At 36.7% G+C, this 24800-nt stretch overlaps 1 protein-coding gene across 6 annotated transcripts in view; it reads right to left on the bottom strand.

Moving 5' to 3' along the window:
* Positions 1-24800, bottom strand: part of LOC120952270 (segmentation protein Runt-like) — a 55736-nt gene that overhangs the window by 11398 nt on the left and 19538 nt on the right. The window contains exons 1-3 of one of the 6 annotated variants that reach the window (XM_040371526.2): positions 13325-13861; positions 10710-11668; positions 9358-9540 (exon numbers count right to left, since the gene is read on the bottom strand). In XM_040371526.2, the coding sequence (XP_040227460.1) occupies positions 9358-9540; positions 10710-11178 (652 nt within the window). In that variant the 5' untranslated portion in view covers positions 11179-11668; positions 13325-13861. The other 5 variants (XM_040371511.2, XM_040371521.2, XM_040371545.2 and 2 more) reach the window with 5 other exon arrangements.

The following is a 24800-nucleotide window of genomic DNA, read 5'->3' as shown; positions in this document are numbered from 1 at the left end:
GCGATTGTGTCGTATCGTGTGCTTGCCACGTTAGGATGGTCAGGTTACACTTATGCAACGGACGAGTAGAACAACGGAACTTTACTTTATGCAACGGGTCGGATTCCAGGCGGCGTTAAAACACTGCGGGAGTATTAACCGTTTAATGAGCAAACTTGTACTAATGTTGAAGAAGGGGTTTAGCTGATTGGTCAACCGACTGAGCAGCTGATAACCAAATGTGACTACCAAATTGTGCAGAGCCTTCGGCGGAATCTGCAAATAGGTGAGATACACCAGAACACGAGTGATCTACGTGTCTGTAAACTGTGAACTGAAGTCGTCATCAGTTTAAGCTTTATTTATAACCAATTATTTTCTATGATGACACACTTTGTCATCCATACATTGTTATATATTTATATTTTAAACTGACCTACTTTCGTCTGATTGTCTGTCGAGTTTCCTGTTATGTTTTTGTGGATAAAAACGATCGAACGTTATTGTTTATTGATGGGTGTTCTTTCTGGGTTAGCCTGCGCAATTGGTTAGCAATTGCGTTATGATTTGCGAAACGTTGTGATGCGCTTCCTGCTTGACGGTTATATATTTCGCAAGTGTTTATGTTCTTATTGAGGATGATGGTTTTCTGCTGGAGTTGACCTACTGGTTATAAGTTTCACAAGTTCTCGAATGATATCTATTTACGACATTGATTGGATTGTTATGACTGCTATCATTTCTATACGTGATGTTTAAGTTGGATATGACCTATTGTTAGCAGTAAATCTGCTACAGCTGTAATCAAAGCATCAGACATTTCCAAAATAGTTAAAAACATTGAAGCTTGAACAATTTATATGACGGATAACACGAATGACAGAGCTATCAAAACATACCCAAAACATTTATAGTTATATCAAATCTTGTGTGTAACAGCTGCTTAAAAAATGTTTCTTTCCACAAAACTGGAAACTATAAAAAAAAATCTCATTATTGTAAAAGCAGGAAAAGATAAAAGTCTCTCAAACAATGACAGACCCATTAGCATGTATAGTTGAATTAGACAACATTTTGAAACGCTTATCGCAAATAAACTGCACCATCATACTGAAATTGATAATATTTCACCTAAATCTCAATACAGATTCCAGCCAGACCTATCAACTGCACATCAATTACATAGACTAAAAGCTGATATTGGCATCCTTTCCGTTTTAAACTGGTAGGCTGAAATTTCAGCCTGTCAGCTGTTTGCTTGCTATAGCAGTTTTCGAGCAGCGTGTGGGTACAGTATACAGGTGGGCTTATCCCAAGGTGTATCAATCTAGAAGGCTGATTGTTATCGCTTCTGTTTCTGAATGAAGAAGAATTAAGAGTGTTTAGAGTATTCGTCAAGCCTCCAGAAAACTTGTTTGAACAAAAGTTCTCATCCATCCTGTCAAAAAGTGATATTAAAACTTGGTTATAAAAAACATGCTATGAGACCACCAGGACTACATACACTTTAATTCTAGATTCGATCGCTAGATCTTTTTAATGCATCTTGGGATAAACGTAAACACCACCTTGTTTTGCCATTTTCCGTGCAGGTCCTCGAATCTAATTCTAGCTTTGAGGGTAGAATAATCTAGACTAAAAATTACAGGCTAGTTTTGTGTGTGGTTTTGTATCGAATGTTTACATGATTTCCGCCTCCAACTGTAAAACTCCATACAAAAATAGAATCGTGAACGGCCCCATTATTCTCAACAGGAATTTGAACAAATCAACCGGGTGTATTTTATTAGATTCAGAAAAAGCTTTCGACACCATTTTACATGAAGCTATCATATACAAATTGATAAAATTAAAATTCCCCCATTACTTAATTCACATTATCTACAGTTTTATATCTAACAGAAAAAAAAACACAATCTACACAAAAAACAGCAAATTAGAAATATACACTTGAAAGACAGGCGTTCCTCAATGACGAATAATGTCTGTCTTAATCACATGCCCTCTGCTTATTCTTGTCTATGTAGATGATATCTTCGGGATATCTCGATTAGTTGCTGCTAGAGTAAGAGATAAATTATAATTAATGTAGTGATGAATTGTAATATAGTTCTTATGTTGCAAATTCTATGAACTGATGCTGTCCTGTACCAAGGAAGTGAGTTGAATATCATTTTTTTAAATATTTTGAATTATTTGTAATTTCTTCTTATGCGTATTGGCATAATAAATCCAATTTTTTGAATAAGTAATGATGGGTTGTATACAAGCGATATACAGCAAAAGTTTATTATTAAAGTTAACCTTAGATTTTCTGTCCGAAAAAACAATATAAACTTATAAAAACTTATAAATTATTAGTAGAAGCATTTCTGCTTCCAGAGTACGTGTCAGTTAATTTCGGACTCTTGAAATATGTAGATATTTTCAACTTCCCAGGTTTCTCTATGAATTGTTAGATCATGCATCTTCATAAAACCTTATCGGGGTTTTCCCAAATTCTCTCTATGCATGTATGCATAAAAATATAAGAATAGCAAAAACTGTTATGTTCCTAAAAAAAATAAACTGTGCGCCCACTACGTTTTGGCAACAGCAAATCAGGCTGGTTCGACGATGAATGCAGACAAGTGACCGGACGTAAGAATAATGCATACCGAGCAATGCAACAACATCATAGAACGCGAGCATGCGCAGAGGAATACTAACGGCACAGACGCGAGTTCAAGAGTAACGAGTTCACCGCTCCAAGAATCACGCATGGGAAGAGCAAAACATGCGGGAACTCGAGCAAACCAGAGAGGCGTACGGACCGACACGAAAGTTTTACCAAGTGATAGCAAGTTACCGAAACAACGTTGTACCTAATGTAAACTGCTATCGCAATAAGGATGGAGATCTGGTTAGTAACCAGCCAGAGGTCCTCTCGCGGTGGGCTCAGTACTTTGATGAATTACTCAACGATCAGTTTAACGAACAGCTAGAAGCGCCACTAGCAGATAGTGTCATGCTACTGCCACCTAGCATAGAAGAAACACGAAAGACTATCCGTCGGCTGAAAAATAACATGGCACCCGGAACCGACCGAATTGTAGCTGAACTGGTCAAGAATGGAAATGGAAAACTCTCAGGACCTTTTGCTACCACCAAGGGTCTGCGCCAGGGGTCTCCTATTCAACCTGACGCTAGAGAATGCCATCCGCGACTCGAGGGTGGAGACTACGGGAACCATCTTCTATAAGTCAACCCAGATCCTGGCATACGCTGATGTTATAGACATCATTGTTCTGCGGCTCTCCTATGTAGCCGAAGCCTACCAAGGGATCGATCAGGCGGCACAGAGCCTCGGATTGCAGATAAACGAGGCAAAGACCGAACTGATGGTGGCAACATCTGCGGCCCTACCGATAAATAATCAGAAACTACGAAGGCGTGACGTACAAATAGGTACAACACACTTTTGAAATTGTCCTAGAATTCACCTATCTTGGGTCAAAGGTCAGCAACGACAATAGAATGGAAGCTGAATTGCGCGAAAGGATGCTTGTAGCGCCGGATAAGTAAGTAAGTAACGTATATTCATAGAAATAAAATCAAACAAGGTTATTTAGACCAACCTCAGATTTCAATTTCGCTTTCCAATTTTAGGAAAATGGTTAAAATTTCAATGAAAAATATGATATGCCCTTAACGATGATTAAATTTGTTAGCAACACATATTTGATGAACAATTCTTCAAATTTTACGATTAATTATACGGTTAATTATATGGCTTAAAATTAACATTATAAGAACTTGCGGTTTAGTTTCAACCTCATACAAAATGTATGTGTGTAATTTAGGAACATCACTTTTTCTCTCTCTCTCTCTCTCTCTCTCTCTCTCTCTCTCTCTCTCTCTCTCTCTCTCTCTCTCTCTCTCTCTCTCTCTCTCTTTTGTTGGCCTGCTCACGATAGAGCACGTCAATGTGACATGGCCCGGTCAACAATCTTGTTAGTTGCCATAAAACAATCCAGATGTTTGAAATATCAGATGACTATATCAGCTAAAAATAATCTGCTACAGTTTTTTCACTTTTTTTACATAAAAGTTTTAACTTCTGTAACGTAACTATCGTCACAAAATGAAAAGAGCGGCTAACGATTTGATTTTGTATCATATCATGTAAAAATTAGGCTGCTGTCCTTGCTATTATTTTCAGTGGCATTTTGGCCTGCGGGGTCAAATGAGTTTGACATCGCTGCTCTAAAGCTTGGTTCATTTAGCTTGGTTAATTCATTCAAATGGGGCACTTTGTTTCCATTATAGTGGTGCCTCCTATGGACAAAAATGGAATCTTGTGAATCGTGTTGCTAACAACAGAAAACACACTTTGTCAAATTCTCATGGAATTTAGTTTTTTTTGCTTCAAGATATTGGACATTCAAGAGGAGAAGCGAAATCTGATTGTGCACAACTATCTGCTTAAGCAATTAGCTTCATCTCGGGAGCTGGCAAAACGGTTAAGTTTGCCCAAGCTGTATGTTGCACGAATGTTTTAAAAGCAAACTAGGCGATGGAGTGGAACTGTGAATCATTCAATGTGATTGAAAGTCGTTCGGAAAATCCAGTCTAACTCAAACATCTTGGACTACGATTTGGCCAAAAATCTTAACGCCAACCGCTCTACTATACGACAAGTCCGACTTACCGTAACTTCACGAAACTTCAAACAACAAACAATGGCCAGTAACTGATCTGAAGCTGTACGATCAGATACTGACCAATCCGCATGGTTGCATTTTGATGGATAATAAAACCTAAATGAAAGCCGATTTAAAACAAATCCCGGAGGTAAAATATTATAAAGTCGATGCTCGCGGCAACGTCTAAAAGAGTTTAAATTTTATTTTCGCTGAAAATTTTGCTTAAAAAATGATTTGGCAAAGAATCTGCTCATGTGGCAAAAACACCACTTTGTTTGCGGCGAATATAAGAACATGAATTCGGATTGGTATAAAAAAAGTGCTTTAAGAAACCAATTTTGCAATTTATTAGGTCTCATTATGATCATGTTTTGGCTTGATCTAGCAAGCTGCCTTTATAGCAAGGACGTGCTCTGAATCCAACAAATTTCCGCTAGTTTCGCCCAATGGAGCGATATTGGGCAATAATTGAACAATAATTAGAGAAAAAGGGAGCAGTTACTAAAGACATCATACAAATGTAGAGTTGGTTGAACTTACTGGCCAGATCAAAAACTGAAACAGTTGGGCGCCGGGTGATAGACGGTATCAACAGTAAAGTTCGGGAAGTTCTTACAAAAACAATATTTTTTAAGTTTTATTTTAAACTACATTCCAACAAAACCAATTTTAACCATTCATTCAAAAAAAAATTGTCAATTGGATTAAGGGAAAATAGATACACGCAATACAAATTACAGAATTTCTAAATGATCTAAGTCTTATTTACCTGCACATGACTTGACATGAAACTAATTATTTCACTTTTTATACTAATTGAATGAAAAAGAACCTCCATAACAAGTGATTTTTAGAACGGATTATACTCGTGATGAGGGGTTCCATTGTATTGTAAAGACGTATTGAATTTTGATTATTCACATCATATTGAACGTTTCGTATTATTTTCATAAGTCGTTTTTGATTATTTTTTAAAGCTCACGCATCAATTTGGCCTACTTTAGCGACCCTCAAGGTCTGGTGGCCAACCAACCTAATTTACATTCTGCTGGATTCCTGGCGACACAGCTATTCAGGGAAACAAAATAGCAGAGCAACTAGCCAACACAGGACGTAATACCCCGGCCTGCTGCCATAACACTCTTCCACGTCGTGATTTCATTCGCCTTAGCAAAACCATCATCAACAATAGTTGGAATGGTTATTGGGTTAGAAGCGGCCGCTATTTCCTGAGAACCATCAAGACCACAACACAACCATGGAGAGACCACCCATTACATCAAGACCAGAGAATCCTATCACGACTTCGTATTGGACACACCCAGCTTTCCCACACCTTTTTATTTCAAAATTCCATCCCATCACTATGCAGTTTCTATGACGTCGACTCCTGTGGCTTGGAAAACCCTGTAAGCAGCTAACTGCGCTACTGATATGGTGTAGAGTGGGATGCAACACGGATTGTTCGTGCCGATTACTCCCGAACGTGGATAAGATAAGCATCTTATTTTATTTTTCATTGAAACCGGAGACAGTCTTTTTTTAGCGTCTAAATAAAATTAAAAACGAAGACTGCTTAAAGAACGTTGCGGTTGTTAGTTTGATTGTTTTTATAAGTTACCGTGTGAAAGAAAGAGCCTATTGTTAACGTTGCAATAGTGTTGCTAGCGATGAACAAGCGGTCGAGCTCTTCAAGATGGGGTCGGAAAGAATTACCGAAATGTATGATTAGCACGAAATGCTAATCGTGAGAATCTGGGAGCATAAAGAACTACCGAAGGAGTGAAAGCTGGGTGTCATTCATCAACAAAAAGAGATGCTGGAATCCTCAAATTTTCGAGCCATCACAGTCCTCCATGCCGCCTACAAGATCCTGTCCAAAATCTAGTTCTGCAGATGCACGCTTTGCCACAAAAATCATCAGCAGCTACAAAGTTGGGTTTGTGAGAGGCAAATTCACCACCGATAAATTTTACTCTTCGGCAGATTCTCCAGAAGTGCCGAAAGCGCCAACATCGATTTCACGGTGGCCTACGACATCATAGACCAGAGCGAACAAACCTCCTTTTTCCTAAAGATTGCTTTGAAGAAACATGGACAAAAATTGTAAATTTTTAAAGAATTTAACTTCACCAGCCAAAATGTGAAAGCGCTTACAGTCTAACTTTAACCGGGATGACCAAAAAGTGAAGCAACCTCGTTCCGAGGCGGGCGCGATTAAAGAACGGCACCCCTATGCATCGAATACGGTGGATGATCGTTCCGGCACCTACAACATCTTGGCACTATTAGACATCAATCAGAGCATCGAAAGAAAGCACATAATGGCGGCCGACCCTGAACGACAAGAAGTTCCACGGGAAACTGAAGAGAAAAAAAAACTATAGAGAAGTGTCTACATCACTGCGTTCGCTTGGCTGGGAGGTCATAAATGAAACAAGAACATACTTATCAGGAAGTGGAAACGGCGTTTACTTATTAAGCAGCGGTAATGACGCCACAACTCGAAGCGTTAATTTGAGCATAAGAAATAGCAGAATATCGATATTGAGTAGGCCACTTTGGTTCTTTACTTTTCCCGATTCATGTTCCATGAGGCCCGAATAGAACTGAGAGAGTCTAATGGAGAATTTACGTCGCCTAAATAAGTATTCACGGTGACCAATAACTCTTTTATGAAGACGAATTATCTTGGTAATCTCTGTAATACCATTTCTCACAAACACCTGGAATTTATATGTCATGTTGAAGAGGAGAATGCTCAATGCGATATTTTGGCTATATTTTTGTGAAGGGACAATGGAATCGATACAATGACGAGTAACGGGGACGAGGACGAGGACGAGCAACAAACTCACTAGAGTTTGGATGGTTGGCCATGTTATGTGCATGGAGACCAACGACACAGTCTGTAAAATTATTTTAGGCCGTCCACGAGGGTAAAGATTTGCCAAATAGGTAAGTGACATATCAAGCACTACGCGTACTAAGCGGTCGTGTGAGATAATGTGACCGAAACGAGCCAAAATCAGCAGCCCACACACCTCTCTTACAAGTTGTTGATCAATTTTTGTAGATTCATTTTTAATTCAGAAATCTTTGACTTCCTCTTTCCACTTCCACAGTCGAGTACCACGAAACTCTGGAACAAATTGTAGTGGCTTTTAAAACGATTTAATACATAAATTATTTATTTCAATTTATATTATTTGTGAGAGCATTATTAATTTTACAAAACATATTTATTATATTAACATATTTGACTGGAAACGCTCAATTATTCTTTTAAGGCCGCGGGGCCATGGGGCATTCTCAAATCATTCTCAAACACTCATTTAAGTTTCTCAAGCACTCAAATCTTGCTCTTAGACGCGAGCCCGTGGCCATGAGAAACTGATATTGCCACTCATGCTTTATTTGGAGCTTTAAATAGAAAATATGTTTTTGATCGCATTTTTTTTCGCATTTTATTTACATTGAATACATTTTCCAAAGTGATTACCGAAAAACAAATAGCATAATTGCTCATATTTCAGTTAGCCGATCGCTGCATCGTCAACTTTGTCAAAGATTCTCAAAACCGATTTTGTTCGGCCGCGGGGCCACGGGGGTTTCCCAAGCTGAGAAAACATTCTCAAGCACTCATTTAAGTTTCTCAAGCACTCAAAACTTGTTCTCAGACGCGCGCTCGTGGCCGCTGTCAATTTTTCTCACTTTGAGAAACTGAACAATCCACTCAAGCTTTATTTGGAGCTTTAAATAGAAAATAAGTGTTTGATCGCATTTTTTTAATTATAAACATTGAATACATTTTCCAACGTGATTATCGAAACACAAATAGCGCAATTGCTTACATTTCAGTTAGCCGATCGCTGCATCGCCAACTTTCTCAAAGATTCTCAAAGATTCTCAAAACCGATTTTGTTCCGATTCGACAAACGCTGAGAACGAGGATTTCTCAAAAACACTCATGAGTGCCTGAGAAAATGAGCGTTGAGAATCCCCATGGCCCGTGGCCTAATATTTTTACCATGCAATTTTTCATCCGTCTGTTATCACTATTTTGTGTCATTCGATAAGCGGTGTAGCGCATGTCATTCTCGTTTCTTTCCCCTCTCATTTGTTCTAATCACTGAGCGAATTTGAGAATCACTGAGCGTTAGATACGAAGCTGAGCCTTGAGCAAAGCCGCCATACACTTTTATATAACGCGGCGCTTAACACTCTTAGCGCTGCGAGAATCGTTTTCGATCAACGGCTGTTTTCACTCTCTTTTTCTGTAATTGTTCTCTCAGCAACTCCATAGCAGCAAAAAGTATTGCATCGGGAAGAAAAAGAGAGCGCATATTGCAGAAGCGGCATTGTCTCTGAGAATTAGAATGAGAGTGAGTGATCCTAAGCCAACAAAAAGATGGTGATCCTAAGCCAACTATACGCTCTCTTATCTTGTACTGTGTTTGGAGCATAAAGCCAATGTAAAATGCCAACGATCAGAGTGTTAAAGTGTTAAGAACGATTCAGAAAAGTGTCCTGCGATCGTGAGATAAAGTGTGAATCCCTATATTTCTAGGGTAGCAGATTTTCATTTCAAAGGATATAAATGTTGCCTATCTCATTCACAAATGCAAATTTATTTCAAAGGATATTAATGTTAAAGGATACTAAATTTATTTCAAAACAGATTGAGCCATACCTTTGTCGTGGCATCCAACAGATGCCGGTAGAGGACCAGCTGATGATGGTGGCACCTGCATCACTTGCTGCTGTTGGTGTTGACGAAAGTAGTCGGACCATGCGTAGTTCATGTAAGCCGCATCAAGCCAGCCCGCATTCAGAATGAAAGGATTAAATGGTCCTGGGTGACCGTAGGCGAAATCTGTTCGAAACAAACAAGAAGAGATTTTATTTTAATGTAATAATACGTTCGAGAAAATACATTTACATAAAATACTGTAGTTGTAAACGGGAAACCCACTGTATTGAATGTTTGTCTGATTATATGTCTGATTTTTTTCATTCGAAATTTAATTGTTTTTATTATCCACCGGAAACGACATGGTGCTCTTTTTTAGGGGTTTCCCAAATATGACCCTTGGGCCCGATGACCGGTCAAATAAGAACCTATCATACGGACTGCGATGACTTTTTAAAGGTCAAAATATTTAGTCAATAAGGTTGACTGTTTTAATCAAAGGTATTATTTCTTTTTGAGACAAACATTAAGCAAAACGTTCAACCGTAAGCTAAAGCTAATGTCAAATTGTCCCTAAACGACGTTATTTGCAAAGCAGTTCGCTAACTGAATAGTTTGGAGACACATGGGCTAGTTGATAGACGCGCTGGTTTCTTTAACAACGGTTTGATTGCTATTCTCACCATCTCGTCAAAGATTATTTAATTAACAAAATCTCGTTTCTAGCAGTTTGAAAAGGAAAATAAAATTTACAATTTACAATTCAATCATCCTCTTGAAAACAATATCAAAATGTTTAAATTAATAAAAATCACCAACACATAAGTGTGTTTGATTAAAGTCATTTTCGTAAGGAGTTTACATTTACCGGTTCAAATCATGTAAACACTCCATATACACGTCTATACGTCAAACTTGCCGTAGAATAGATTAGATTATAGATTATTTTAGCCTAAAATTTTTGAAAACGATTTTTTGTTACATTTAATAACCAACGCTAATTTTTAACTTTCTCTATCAAGATGATTCAGAGATATTTGATTTTTTTAGTTTCAATGTAAGTATTTCATCACGAATGGTAACTTAGTAACCCAGCAATACGGCCTCTTTGGATTCTTCCGGAACAAAAAAAAAGATCCGTAACTCATTTCAAACAGACCTATTCTTCAATGCAAATTGTTTGTACATAACTGTCCAGATAAAATCAGGTGGAACAAAGCTGTGCATTATTACGTGGCGACAATGTTGCTGTTTGTCGTGGCGGAACTTCTGTAATGTCTTCAAATTAACTAAAACTAAAACAACTCAAACATTGATTTTTTCATTGAATTGAAACATTGAATAATTCTTACTTTGCTTGGATCGGGGCTCGCGTGGTCCATCTACCGTCACCTTAATCGCTTTTGTATAGGTAGCAATCTGGCAAGGGTACGAGCTAATTGTTATGGTGATCGAGAACGACTTTCCGCGCCCAGATCGCCCGACGAATCGAAGATCGTTGAATTTTGCCACCTGGTTCTTCATAACGGCAGTAGCGTTACGAAGCTCAGCGTGGAAGTTCTCATCATTGCCGGCTTTTATAGTCACGAGCGTGCCATCTTGGATATCATCTAGTGCAATCACCTTAAACGCACATGGTAAGCTCTTGTTGGAACGCCAGTGCGTTGGCAAAGCTGAGCAGAGAACTGCGGGTGATCCTGTTTGCACAAGCTCGCCGTGATACTCCTGAAGCATCTCGTGCAGATTAGCAAACATGTCATTGATTGTGGTTGGCATCGATGGGCTTTGGCAGTCGCTGCTAGTAGCCGCCGGTAGATGCATTGGATGATGCTGATGTTATACTGGAGAACGTGATTGTACAATGATATTGCTGCTTTTGTCGTTAATGTTGATATTTATTTTGCGTTTACTCGAGAAAGCACCGCTTTCTACCGAGGCATTAAATAATTAGTTTGATAGTTGTTTATGATCAGTAACAGTTGATTGTTAAACACACTTAAATAATGATGTAAGGTTGAACTTTGTACTCGTACTTAAGTATTATTCAGGAAACTAATCTGAATGGCTTGAAGAGCAATAACCACTGCAACCTCACATGTTATGTCAAGAAAAAAGCACAGAAGTAAACAAATCACAATATTTGTTGGAAGTTGGAAAAACACCACACATATGCACTACACCTGGTAAACAAATACACACTGAAACGAAATGTGGCAAAGTCTCTGGCTTCTTGATATCGCTAAACGTTGGTTAAAGTAATGTTGTGAGAGTGCGATTTGCTGGTTTTGAAAACGGCTTGTAGTTTGAAAGGCTGAAATTAATAAAAACAAACACAGGAAAGACTGTTAGGATAAAAAACTCAAAATACGTTCAGCAACGGGTAAATGAGAACTGCATGATGATCCATATCTACATGTATAAACGCAATGTAACACATAGACTCTCTCTTTCCCTCTCTCTCTTCCTGTCTCTCTCTCTCTCTCGCTTCCCTCTCTTTCTCTCTCTTTCTCTCTCTCTCTCTCTCTCTCAAACACACACAAACAATAGTATTAATATATATATATATATATATATATATATATATATATATATATATATATATATATATATATATATATATATATATATATATATATATATATATATATATATATATATATATATATATATATATATATATATTTATATATATAAATATATATATATATATATATATATATATGCCATCTATGTATATATATATATATATATATATATATATATATATATATATATATATATATATATATATATATATATATATATATATATATATATATATACATATATGTACATACATATATATGTATATTTAAAATATTTTCTTTCATTCAGTTCTTTATTTATCTATATATCGCTATGCATTTATGTATGTTTGTATATTGCCCCAGGGCTGATCAGGGCTGAAATAAACATCCGTCTCCGTTAAGTCTCGAAAGTGTGTAAGTGTATAACCGCGGAAGGAGTTACGCAACATTTAGGAGGACACACTAAGATGGGAATGTGTGCTGATGTAAACAAATATATATATATATATATATATATATATATATATATATATATATATATATATATATATATATATATATATATATATATATATATATATATATATATATATATATATATATATATATATATATATATATATACACACATATACATATATATATATATATATATATATAGTTCATATATATATATATATATGAACTTTTTACATATTCGTGTTTTTTTACGCAAACTCAACATAGATATTAATATCTATACACGTATACGTATAACCAATGGTTCTTTTGGTTTACTTTCATATACCTATCACACAGCAATCGTACAATGGATTTTTCATTCAACGCTAAAACACCATACACATTTTGAATTGCGTTGCATTGTAATCCTTTTTTAAAATCACGGTTTTAAAAAATCATCTATAAGGTTTGGCTAACAGTTTCCTAAAACCAGTTTACAAAGTTCCGTTCAGATTGAGTTTCCCCGTCATCTTTTGATTGATGATTTGTAAGAGCTACTAAATAGCCAATGATGAAAAATGCAGGCATTTTTTCACTCAGCTAGTTAAAGCAATAGATACACTCTAGTTTTTCAATCGTTAGAAGTTAGCTTTACATTGGAGTCACAGATACACTGCATAATCTATAATTATGCTTTTAACCTAACATTTTAAACCTTTGTTTATTTAGACTAATAACCACGCTCTTAAGTCATCCACAGGCGTCTTGCCCATAGGCGTATCTTTGCTGGCATTGCGTTTGATAGTAGTTATATTAATGTTCCTTTTTCAGCGTTGAGACATCTTGGTTCAAGAACAATAACACATATAATTTTCAAAAATAAATTCACTGCGTGATATGTGCTTTTCACTTGAATCCTATATTGGCTGGGGTTTCTTCGTTAAGTTATCTATGCTCACGTATTTTCACGCACTATACACGCACATTATTTTTCAGTGTATGTTCTTTTATTGTAAGACGCTTACGATGCTAGAGAAAATCTAGCCACATTCAAAAAAATCCACTCTACTGCGAACTCGTCTCCCAAAAGACATGCAGTCAGCTTGATGTCTCAAACGAAACTGTTTTTAAAAAATATTTTTCGGTTCCTTTTCAGCTTCTATGTTTCTGGTTCAGAAAGATGGAACGGGCAAATGGTTTGCTGGTCTGGTCGGTTGGTCGATTTTGTCGGTCGCTCCTTCGGCTGCATCGAGGGAAACGAGGAAAATTTTGAAGTGTGAGTAAGAATGCGTCACAAAAAGGGGATTGGCTCTAGGCAGGGTGAGAGAGAGGAAGGTAGCCAGGCAAACAGCCAGGAAAACAGGCAGGCAGGCAAGCAGGAAAGCAGGCTGGCAAGCAGGCAGGCAAGCAGGCAGGTAGGGAAGCAGGCAAGCAATAAAGCAGGTAGGCCGACGAACAATCGGGGAGGTATGTGAAAGAACAAGAGTAAAAGGTAGCATCGCAGCAGGGAAATAAAGCGATTGAAACGCAAAAACATCGATGGAAATCTAGGGTCCATCCCATACGGTTCCATTTACGGCTGCAACGTTCTGTAGAAGGGCAATGACGACGGTTTCCGCTTGGTTCTCTTTCTATTGCTCTCTCTCAATCTCTCTCATTCTCTCTCGTTCGCGTTTTTTCTCTCTTTCTCTTAATGTTACACAGCGCTATTCGTTTTCCCCCATTCTTTCTCGGTCTCGCGCAATGCACATATAGCGGATGTCGATCTCCGATTCATAGGACAAAGATACCAACAACGACTCTTTGTTATGGGTGTGATTTTTTCTACTGGAGTTACGAGTTTTTTTTCACTTATTTTTATAGAGACTTTGTGACTATTACCATTATTTTAATCTTTATTACGAACTGGGTGCATATGTAAGCATGCTCCAATTTTTAGTCTCCAATGTAACATTTTCCCCGTGAGACTAATTAAAATACCTTTCGCTTTCTTGTCGGAGTGTTTACGACGAGGTTTATTTGAACTACTATTTTTTACGATGAATGATAGAGGGCATGTTTGATTATGCTGACATATTTTGAAATCTATTGGAAAAATCCTCACAATTGGGCAGTTCTGCGGTACAGTCGCCAATTTTAACGACATAATAACATGCCCGTAGTGGGTTCAAGCCCAGAAAGGACCGTATCCCCGTAGTAAGGACTGACTATCCGGCTACGTGGTATAGAATTAAGTCTTGAAAGCCTGTGTAGGCCGGTATGTTCGCGTAGGACGTTTACGCCTAATAGAAGAAGAAGAATAACATGCCCGTCATTGGTTTAAGCATCTTATGTCCCTCCGTAGCAAGGACTGACTATCCGGCTGCATGGTTCTGAAAGCCTGTAAACTTCGACAAGTCCGCGTTAGTTGTTACGCCAATTAAAAGGAGAAGAAGGATATTCTCACAATTAGGGCTAAATATGATGAAAACCACACTTGATTCGGCCCGCCGACTTGTACTAATAAAGGATTTCACAACTGGTTGTGGTTCTGAAATGAATAAACCAAGCGAGTACAATGTGATCATCTTGACTAGGAAGGCCTAAGAAAATTATGAGCAGCCTTGAAATAAGAAGTATCTTTTTTAAAGCTGAGATGATAAAATTATCATAATATTTGTTATATATACCTAGCGAAATTTGAAGCAAGTGTGCCATTAGGACAAGAGTGCCACAAAGCATTTTTTCCATTAAAACTTTAGTTAAATGATCAATTGTGTGTACAGTTGGATGCGTTCCAATGACTAGGTATACTGTGCCGAGTTTCATATAGATCAGGGGTCTCCAAACTACGGCCCGCGGGCCGCATGCGGCCCTCAAGAGCTTAAAATGCGGCCCCGATGACTTTGCCAGATTTAGAATAAATATTAGGTTATTTTGACTGAAAAATGAGATTTAAAAGTTCACTCATCAATTATAGCTAACATCAAATGGCCCTCAACATAGTGATTTTTGAAGCAATGCGGCCCGCGGGCTGAAAAGTTTGGAGGCCCCTGATATAGATCAATCAATTTTTCCCATTGTTTTGAACTGATTTATGTTGAATTTCAAAATTTAGCAGAAAATTATAGTTTTTTAATCAAAACAAATAAGCTCTCAAAAAACATGGGAACAATCAACCTAGAAAATATTTACATCGCCGTAAAGCTGAGAAAACGTTAAATTTGGGTTACAGTTCAACAAGTTACAACATGTTTCAAAGGCGCGAGCTATCAAAAATTGTAGACATTGTTGTAACGTGCAGCGGTATGGGGCGTGGATTACATTCCAAAACAGAACAGTAACAAACCATATTGTAGTACAGTTGGTGGTCAAAAAAGGTTCATTGGTGACTCAAGACATGTAGAAAACTATACACTAGTGCCTCCTTCTTCTTCTTCTTCTTCTTCTTTGGCACAACAACCGTTGTCGGTCAAGGCCTGTACCCACTAGTGAAGTGAGCTTGGCTTTCAGTGATTTTTTGTTACCATAGCAGGATAGTCAGTCCTACGTATGGGAACACGGTCTATTCGGGGCTTGAACCCGTGACGAGCGTGTTGTTAAGTCGTACGAGTTGACGACTGTACCACCAGACCGGCTGACACTAGTGCCACAAACGTAAAAATTACCAAATATCTAAGAAATACGTTTATTTCAACCAGTTGACCGTCTTGCCCCATACGAGTGCCACTCTTGCCCCATAGCTGAAAAAACAACGTCTTTTTTACCCTTTTTAAAACGCTGCAAAAATAGGTTTGTTTAGACTTTTTTCAAGCGAAACTCATTTATATGTAAGGAAATATATGTAAAATGGTTATGAAATTTAAGTCAGCTTTTGACAAACACGTTTTAGTGAGTTTTAACATGAAATGCTTAAGGTGGCACACTTGCTCCATATTCCGCTACAATAAAAATAAGAAAACAATCGCTTCATCTAAAATCCGATTATCAAAAATGCCGAACTCATTATAATAATCCAATCAGAGCAAACCATACCATCTAGAACAACGTGCCAAATGTACTGCTGAATAAGAAAAAGCAAGTGGTATAACTTAAAAAAAATTGCACGCGTCAAAAATGTTCATTTCTAACAGGTTGGCTGATAAGTCCCCGGTCTAATAAAGAAAAACACATTTTTTGTCAAAATTCGTTTTTATTATTCAACATAGTTGACGGTCAACGACGGTTCAAGAGCGATACAACGATTATAATGACCTTCCAATTTTTTGATACCATTTTGGTAGTACTCCTTCGGTTTTGCCTCAAAATAGGCCTCAGTTTCGGCGACCACCTCTTCATTGCAGCCAAATTTTTTCCCTGCGAGCATTCTTTTGAGGTCTGAGAACAAGAAAAAGTCGCTGGGGGCCAGATCTGGAGAATACGGTGGGTGGGGAAGCAATTCGAAGCCCAATTCATGAATTTTTGCCATCGTTCTCAATGACTTGTGGCACGGTGCGTTGTCTTGGTGGAACAACAAAATAACAAAAGTTGCTTGACAAAAGACGCTCTGTCTCACAAACTAATTGACATACAGACGTCAAATATTGACACGAATCATTTGAAGGTTGGTGCTATATAAAAATTCTTCTTCTTCTTCTTTGGCACAACAACCGCTGTCGGTCAAGGCCTGCCTGTACCCACTAGTGAAGTGAGCTTTGGCTTTCAGTGACTTATTGTTACCATAGCAGGATAGTCAGTCCTACGTATGGGAGCACGGTCTATTTGGGACTTGAACCCATGACGGGCATGTTGTTAAGTCGTACGAGTTGACGACTGTACCACCAGACCGGCCGGCTATATAAAAATAATATGCATTTAATACTAGCGGCGCCATCTATGTGTCAGACCGGGGACTTATCAGCCATCCTGTTAACTATATAAGGTATTACACCAATCATATACGTTATGTACAAGTTAACAACATCAAAACATCATTGTTGTCTCATATTCAACAACTAACTTTCATTTGTTCGTGGTTCTAGCGGTGTTATGATAAAGGATTTTGCAATTCAGAATCAAATACCAACAAAATAATTTTAGCAGCTCAAGACTCAATTAAGCTGTCAAAAGTTGTTGTTTCACTGCATCGATGCTTTTTTCACAAGCGCAATAAGATTCTTTCAAACGCTTAAGGTTTCGTTACAGGCATCACGGATTTTGAGAATATTTGATTGAAAGCGAATATTTGGGAATATTTGATTGAAATATTAACCATATATTATAGTAGCTGAGCCGATCTTGTTACTCGGGATATGTTTTATTGGAGCAATGTTTTGTTGTAGGTGATCCAGCCGTTTTGGAAGGAGCGCGAAACATACACTATGACACAAGATTTATGTATAAATAACGATAAATTTAACAGTTATCTACGGAACAACAAAACAATTTTTTATGATAAATGTATCATTTTGATTTTTTTGTAGAAAGAGTAGTTTACTATGTTAGCTATAGAAAATGATCAAAACATCTGCCCTCGCAATATATTACGACCTCTATTTGGGCCCAGAACCTGGAGCTAGACCTTACAACCGTGTATCTGGAAAGAACCGGGTACACGGATTTATTTTTTGTACATAATTGCGCGTTATTGTTGCTGGACGTTATTTGAATGTCTCCTTCAACTTCACCAAAAATAAAACAGACAAAAAGATAAAGTTCTGGGAAGTTGAAAGATCAAATGTGGTGAATTTCTGTCGTAGTATTTAGCATTTGGCAGCCTCGTGTTAATGTTTCGTGTCCTACCGCCACACATACGACCTACCATTGCACAGTAGAAGCAGACTGAGATGAAAATCAATTTTATCCTTTTATTTCATTGCCGGTAGTAAGTTTGCTTAAAGTAGAAACTATTACTTAAGGAAGGGGAAAAATAGGCTTCTAAACTCCGTAGATTGCAAGGAATAAAATTTCTAACTTGAAATATAATCGTAAGTAATATTTAAGATTAGGTTTAGACGTAAGTAAAGCACGACCTGTCATAAACCGTGAAATACTAATGTTACCACTTTAATTTTAATCACTTTGTGCGTTTTTACAGTATTGCGACTTTGCTTTTTCGTGGTTTGATTTTGCTTATAAATTATTTGCAACTAATTTTGAAGACATATTGGTCTTTGCAAGGAGTTACGACGTGTAAATAATATTGTAAATTCACTCTTTTTATTTAAATAGATGATACATTAAATTTCTGTCGTAATGTACGTATAGGGTAGCTAATTTATGGTAGCAGCACAAGGAAACTGTTAAAAAATCGTTAAACTATTGAAATGTAGCAAAATATGTAAAATTTCAATACAAATTATCCAAATCTACTAACAACATATTTTTATCCCGGTGTTTGTATTAGAGATTAGAAAAAAAAAATCCAATGCACAGTGGAGGCAGCCCATACACTTTGCAGAAGCTTTCAGTAGCTATCTGAATAGAGCTTGAGGCTAAAATGAGAAGGCTTGAGGCTTCACAAAAATACGATGAAATCACGACCCATTTGTCTAGAACGCACTTTATTCTCACACATTTTGCAGCACATTTCCTGCATATTGGCTAGGAAAGCACAAATACGAGCACATACCGACCTTTATGGGAGTTATTCTTCTTAAAACTTTCACAAACCTCCAATACACATTTCTTTTCCATTACGAATCGTTTTCGTGGTTTTCAGCGAACCCATAGCACACTCAATGATGTCCCGGCGCGTATCATCATAATGCATGTGATCTGTTTCCACAAAACAGGTTGGTTAAACATATTTTATTAAATTGGAAAAAATCACCTGTTAAGGCCGGGCTACATTGATCGTACTCCGTAGTGTAATTTTTGTGAACGCGTACGCCATCTAGCGGCGGCGGGTTGAAGCTACATTCTGGTATAATTTATCTGTCAAAAAGTGTTTTGGGTCGAGGAGGCTATAATTTTACCCGATGATGGAAAGATGTTGGAAGATGGGGAAAAATGTTGCCTAGCGCTTTGTATGAATGACGATTTGTCCACCAACAACAATTAACAGCCTACTTTGTTGCAATTTATGGACGTTTATCAACATTTCATACGGCATACAAGTAGCCTGCTCGAAACTTGATGAGACACCAAGTATGAATAATTTTGACACATAAATTATACCGACATCTAGCTTGCGCTGGTCGTCGCCAGATGCGCTAGTGAAGATAAAAATTACACTTACGAGTACGATCAATGTAGCCCGGCCTTTAGTAAACAACGTTAGTTTTCAATTGACGTATGGTTTGTGTTGATATGTCAAGTCAATCACTTATTATGAGACAAACCGTAAGTGTGAAATTTATCGTGTACACCGTTTATAAGAAGAGTAAGTGGTCATACCTATCATAAAAAATGGGGATTTTCCGTGCAAAAACTATGAGCACTAGTGCATTTGAACAAATCTGAGCGTGTGAAACATTAAATTGCGCCTTTGAAAATAACACTAGCAAAGAGAAACAACAACTTTTGACAGCTAAAATGATCCTTTAGTTACTGAAGTGCTTTTATTGATATTTGATTCTGACTTTTAAAACGGTATATTAGATGATACAAATATGTTTTAGCTTATGCATATATTATTGGGTGCTCTATGAATATATCTTACAACCCTTTTTCAAACCCAAGCTTACAAGTCAGAATCAAATATGAACAATAGATTTTCAGTTGCTCGATGTTCACTTGAACTGTTATAATTTGTTGATGCAGCGCACTACAGCTATTTGCACAGGTGCAATGTGAATGCGTTAATGCTCATAGCATTTTGCTCGGAAAAATATCATTTTACAATACAGGCGGTCCCCGAGATACACGGTTAATGGGGACCGAAAACGGCCGCAAAATACCGCGTATCTCGAATTTCCGCGTAAGTCGAATCTCGTGATTTCCAGCTAAAATATCACTAATTTTTGTGTAATTTTGCAAGTAGGGGGCGGTTTCAGTCACTTTATGAATTATTTGATTTGATTCTGACTGAATATAACAGTTTTAAACCTTTTGAAATAGTTTTTAACATTCGATCGAAACGGAAATTATTTGGCAATTTACAATTGATGTGTCAAATCAGTACAATTTGCTCAAAGAACTGTCAAATTTAGAAAACCGCGTATCTCCGAATCCGCGTATAAGGGGTACCGTGTATCTCGGGGACCGCCTGTAATTTGGCTTCATTTGGTTTATATAATGGCAAAATATATACAAACAAAGTTTTAAGTCATATTATTTCAAATGGTTGGATTCGCATTGGAATGTGACCGGGTACACTATTTAGTGCGTTTTTACAATCAATGTTAATTTAAATTAAGCAATGTATTAGTAAACAAATAAATAAGAAGAAAGTGCTCTAAAATAATCTGAAATGACGGTCATACTACCCGTATTTCATTACAAAATAATGTGTTTGTAATGGAATTTAGACCAAATTTGCCCCCTAAAGCAAAACTTCATGTAATTGAACTGTCCAGTAGACATTGATTATGCGTACTGTTCAATTTTTCACTTACTGGTAAACTTATAAATTATTCCAAGAAAAAATAAACGCATTAACAACTATTTAGCAGGGTTCCATAAAAGTGTTTTAATGTGCTAAAAACAAAAGTGTCGAACATATTTAGCGTAAACAAAATCGAGTTTTTGATAAATTGTAAATTTTAACGAGTGTGGCACTAATGTAGGGGAAGTCGGTTTTGGTTCTACACAATGGGTATGATCGACACCTTGCCGTTTTAGCATTCCGCAGTCCTGGGTATTGTGATTGTGACCACCCAACGTGCTGCTATGACAGCAGTTAATTTTTCACGACGTATCTTATACGTCCTGTGGTCTTGAGATAAATTCCAAAATCCCTGAATCAAATATGGCAACATTAAAACTCCTTTCAAAAATCAATATGAGGGTTCTTAAAATGCTTCACTACATTTATTTATAAATTATCCGAGCCCTTAGTATCAGAATACGTCGATCGCCCTTTTGGCTGGAGCTATCTAACATCTTTTGTAATGCTTCGTAAGGGCCAGGGCCCGCATTTACGCACACATGGCGAGCACCTCTATTTATGAAAACTTATTTTTGAAACAACACAATACGCACAACATATTTGATTTGCTACTGTACATATAAATGTATCTCAATCGAGCGGAAAGGCATCATCGCGAAATGCGTGGCTTCACAGCCAGTATATTGCGATGACATTACATACAAAAAATACATACAATACAGATGCAGAAATGAATGTTATTTGTATGAACACGTTTATTTATTTTTTAACGAAAGCCAAAAATAAGAAGCAATTGTAATTGTCATTGGTGTTGTATAAACCAAAAGAATGGTGTTGATGATAGGGTAAGTTTACCAATTATGACTTTATTATGTCATCAAGATATCGATTTTACATATTTAAAAATAAATATTGGATAAATTTTTAAATGTTTTTATGTTTTATTAAAGCCTGTAATGTATAGAACATGAGAGTATTTTTTATTTTGACTCTGTGTTTATCAAAATAATAGAAAATTTTGATTATAATTTGCATCACAAGTTACCAATTAGTGTTCCTGCTATAGTGTTCCTAGCAATTCGCCATAGCTGTATCAATTGTGGTTTTAAACCAAAACTCGTGGATATTTACTTCAAGAGTCAATTTGTGACATTGTTTTAGCTCGAATCAAGTACTAATTAGTTCACTGCAGATAAATAGGTAAGTGTTATTACCATTAAAAAATAAAATTAACAGTTTCAAATCTCAGTTTTGTATCAGTAGCTGTATTAATATCCACGCTCAATTAATCGCACAATTGATGGGCCAAATCCTTCTAAAATGTAAGTCTCTTATTCTACTGATAACTAGCGTGTTTGAACTCATATCTCCTGACAATCTTTCGTATTCCTTCTCTTCCTGACATAGCGGAGGACACGAGCGACGTTCAGATTGCACTTTTTTGTACGAAAGCCAAAGACTGAGTTATTTTGATGACACATATTCGATTTTATACCATTTCACAAGAAAATGTTGCTTTAAACACATACTAACACTTAAGATTGCAAAAATAACAACGAGAGATCTGATTTGTTCAGTTGTAAACTACGCACTACGACCAAAACAAAAGTTGTCAACAAAGCATTCATAGTATACTGCAATGTTTGGTGCACCGAAGATAAGTTGCACCAATCATGGACTTACAAAAAATATATATTTTTTTCGATGAAATGTTGGTAAATTTTGATGTAATTACGTTAAATAACTAATACTTTCCACCAAAACGATGATTTTAAGATAAAATTATCGTTAGGTGCTAGAAAATCGATAATATCCTACAGTGCAAAATTATCAAAATTGTAAGAGATGCGATAAATCTTGACAACACATTTTAAATTGGTGATATTTAACAAACAGAAGTGACTAGCACGGAAAGAATGAAGTGCAAATGTGATAAAATGATCATATTTAAAATAAAAATCCATCTCTGGTTTCAGTATGCAAATTGACTGTTTTACAGCAAACGAATAGACCGTTTTGTGTTCGTTATAGGCATAATTGATGCCTTAGCCACAATTGGTACACTTACCCTAGTGGGAGTTATAAATTGTTTGTTTTTGGAAAAGTATTGATTCAAAAATATTTGAAGATTGAAATTAAAAAAAAAAAAACTTTAAAGTGTGTAGGGAAAAGATGAGAAAAAAGGATGATTTTTAAGGAAACAATAGTTTGAACGAAGCAAGAATTGGCATTGAATAAAAATTGCAACAATAATTTTGACGTGCGCCGGAGTGGATTGAGACTAAAAAAATGTAAAAACTCATGGAAAGTGAAAAAAAACCCGACAAACTACCGAACACGTAGCAAAGGTAACAGTTGAAACGACGGGAAACGTTGAAACACACGCACACGCTCGGTCGCGGTTATATAATATATATATATATATATATATATATATATATATATATATATATATATATATATATATATATATATATATATATATATATATATATATATATAAATATATATATATATATATATATATATATATATATATATATATATATATATATATATATATATATATATATATATATATATATACACGCCCGACAACTTTGCAAACAGCGCCTTAGAACCTCTACACTTAAGAGTGGATTTTTCGTCCGTGTCTTTGTTGTTTACATATAGTTCACCCTGTCGCATGTTTTTTCCGCAACATGTTTCCTACGTTTTTCTTTCTCGTTTTTCCTTCTGTCTCCCATCCTAAAATAGACAATTTCTCTATTTCAACGTAAATATGTATGAATGCAAAGTTCTCGCATTCTTATCTCATGTTCGCTAATCTTACTTTATTTGCCATTTTTCTTGCCAAGCTTGCCAGTTTTTCATGTAAATATTCGATTTTCGACAATTTATTTCGTTTTAGGTAAGCGAAAAACTTACCGCATTCGATTCCCTTTTTGAAATAAGATGCATGTTGATCTCATCCGAGTATAAGAGTATTTTTCACGTACACTATCCTGCCTACTCTATTCCATAAGACTTATTTCTGCGCAATTGACAGAACAAGGACACCGTACGCCTAGCTTTTGAACTGGGAAACATTTTGCCTTTCCTCTTTGAATTTTCATCGCCATTTCTATCGACCGTACGTTGTTCTAACTCTCTCTCTTTTTCTGACCCTCAGCTTATCCATCTCGTTTTCTTTCTCTTTTATCTACGTGTCCCTCAGATACTCTTTATACCCTTCTCGTTTTTGCTAACTACATTCATTATATCTTATTTCACACAATTTTATGCATTAAAAATCCAAACCATTTAAAGCGCCTGATTTTTACCAGCCATATGGTTGCACGCGCCTTTGTCCAGGTCAAAACCAACATTTGTTACATCTTACCGTAGTTCCCAAACAGTAACCCCAATACTAACCTAACAGTAGGGGGTTTCTTCGTATTCGGATGCAGGCCTTTCAAGTTTCCCATCCATCGTATTTGCTATATTCCCCTACGAAACTTTACCGAACGCTATGACAAGATGCATACACGCGCTGGAGGAGGTTTTTTTTATACTACGTTTGAAGCATGCTAGTTTTACATGGTCACTGATATTCTTTTCTGTTATTGTTATTTTATATCCTTCTCTCTTCAGCCACAGGCTTGTTGGCCAGAGTTCACCCTTCATATATCAATACACACCCTGTTTTACGACACAGAACCCTCACCAAGTTTTCAAGAACGCAGCAGACCACCGCAATCAACCAACAACACCAAACCCAAAAGGAATACCGCAACCCAACTTGGATTGTTCACTGGTTCCTAGCAGCGGTGTTTTACAAAATATCCCCTATATTTATTTGCCTTATTTTTATATTAATCCTAGTTTTACACTTAATGATCGCGTTTTTGAATGATTTCCATCGAGTATTTTGAATCAACATCCAT

This window comes from Anopheles coluzzii, chromosome X (assembly GCF_943734685.1).
Source record: "Anopheles coluzzii chromosome X, AcolN3, whole genome shotgun sequence".
NCBI lineage: Eukaryota > Metazoa > Arthropoda > Insecta > Diptera > Culicidae > Anopheles > Anopheles coluzzii.
The sequence above is the reverse complement of the archived record's forward strand: the minus strand, read 5'-3'. Positions and strand labels throughout refer to the sequence as shown.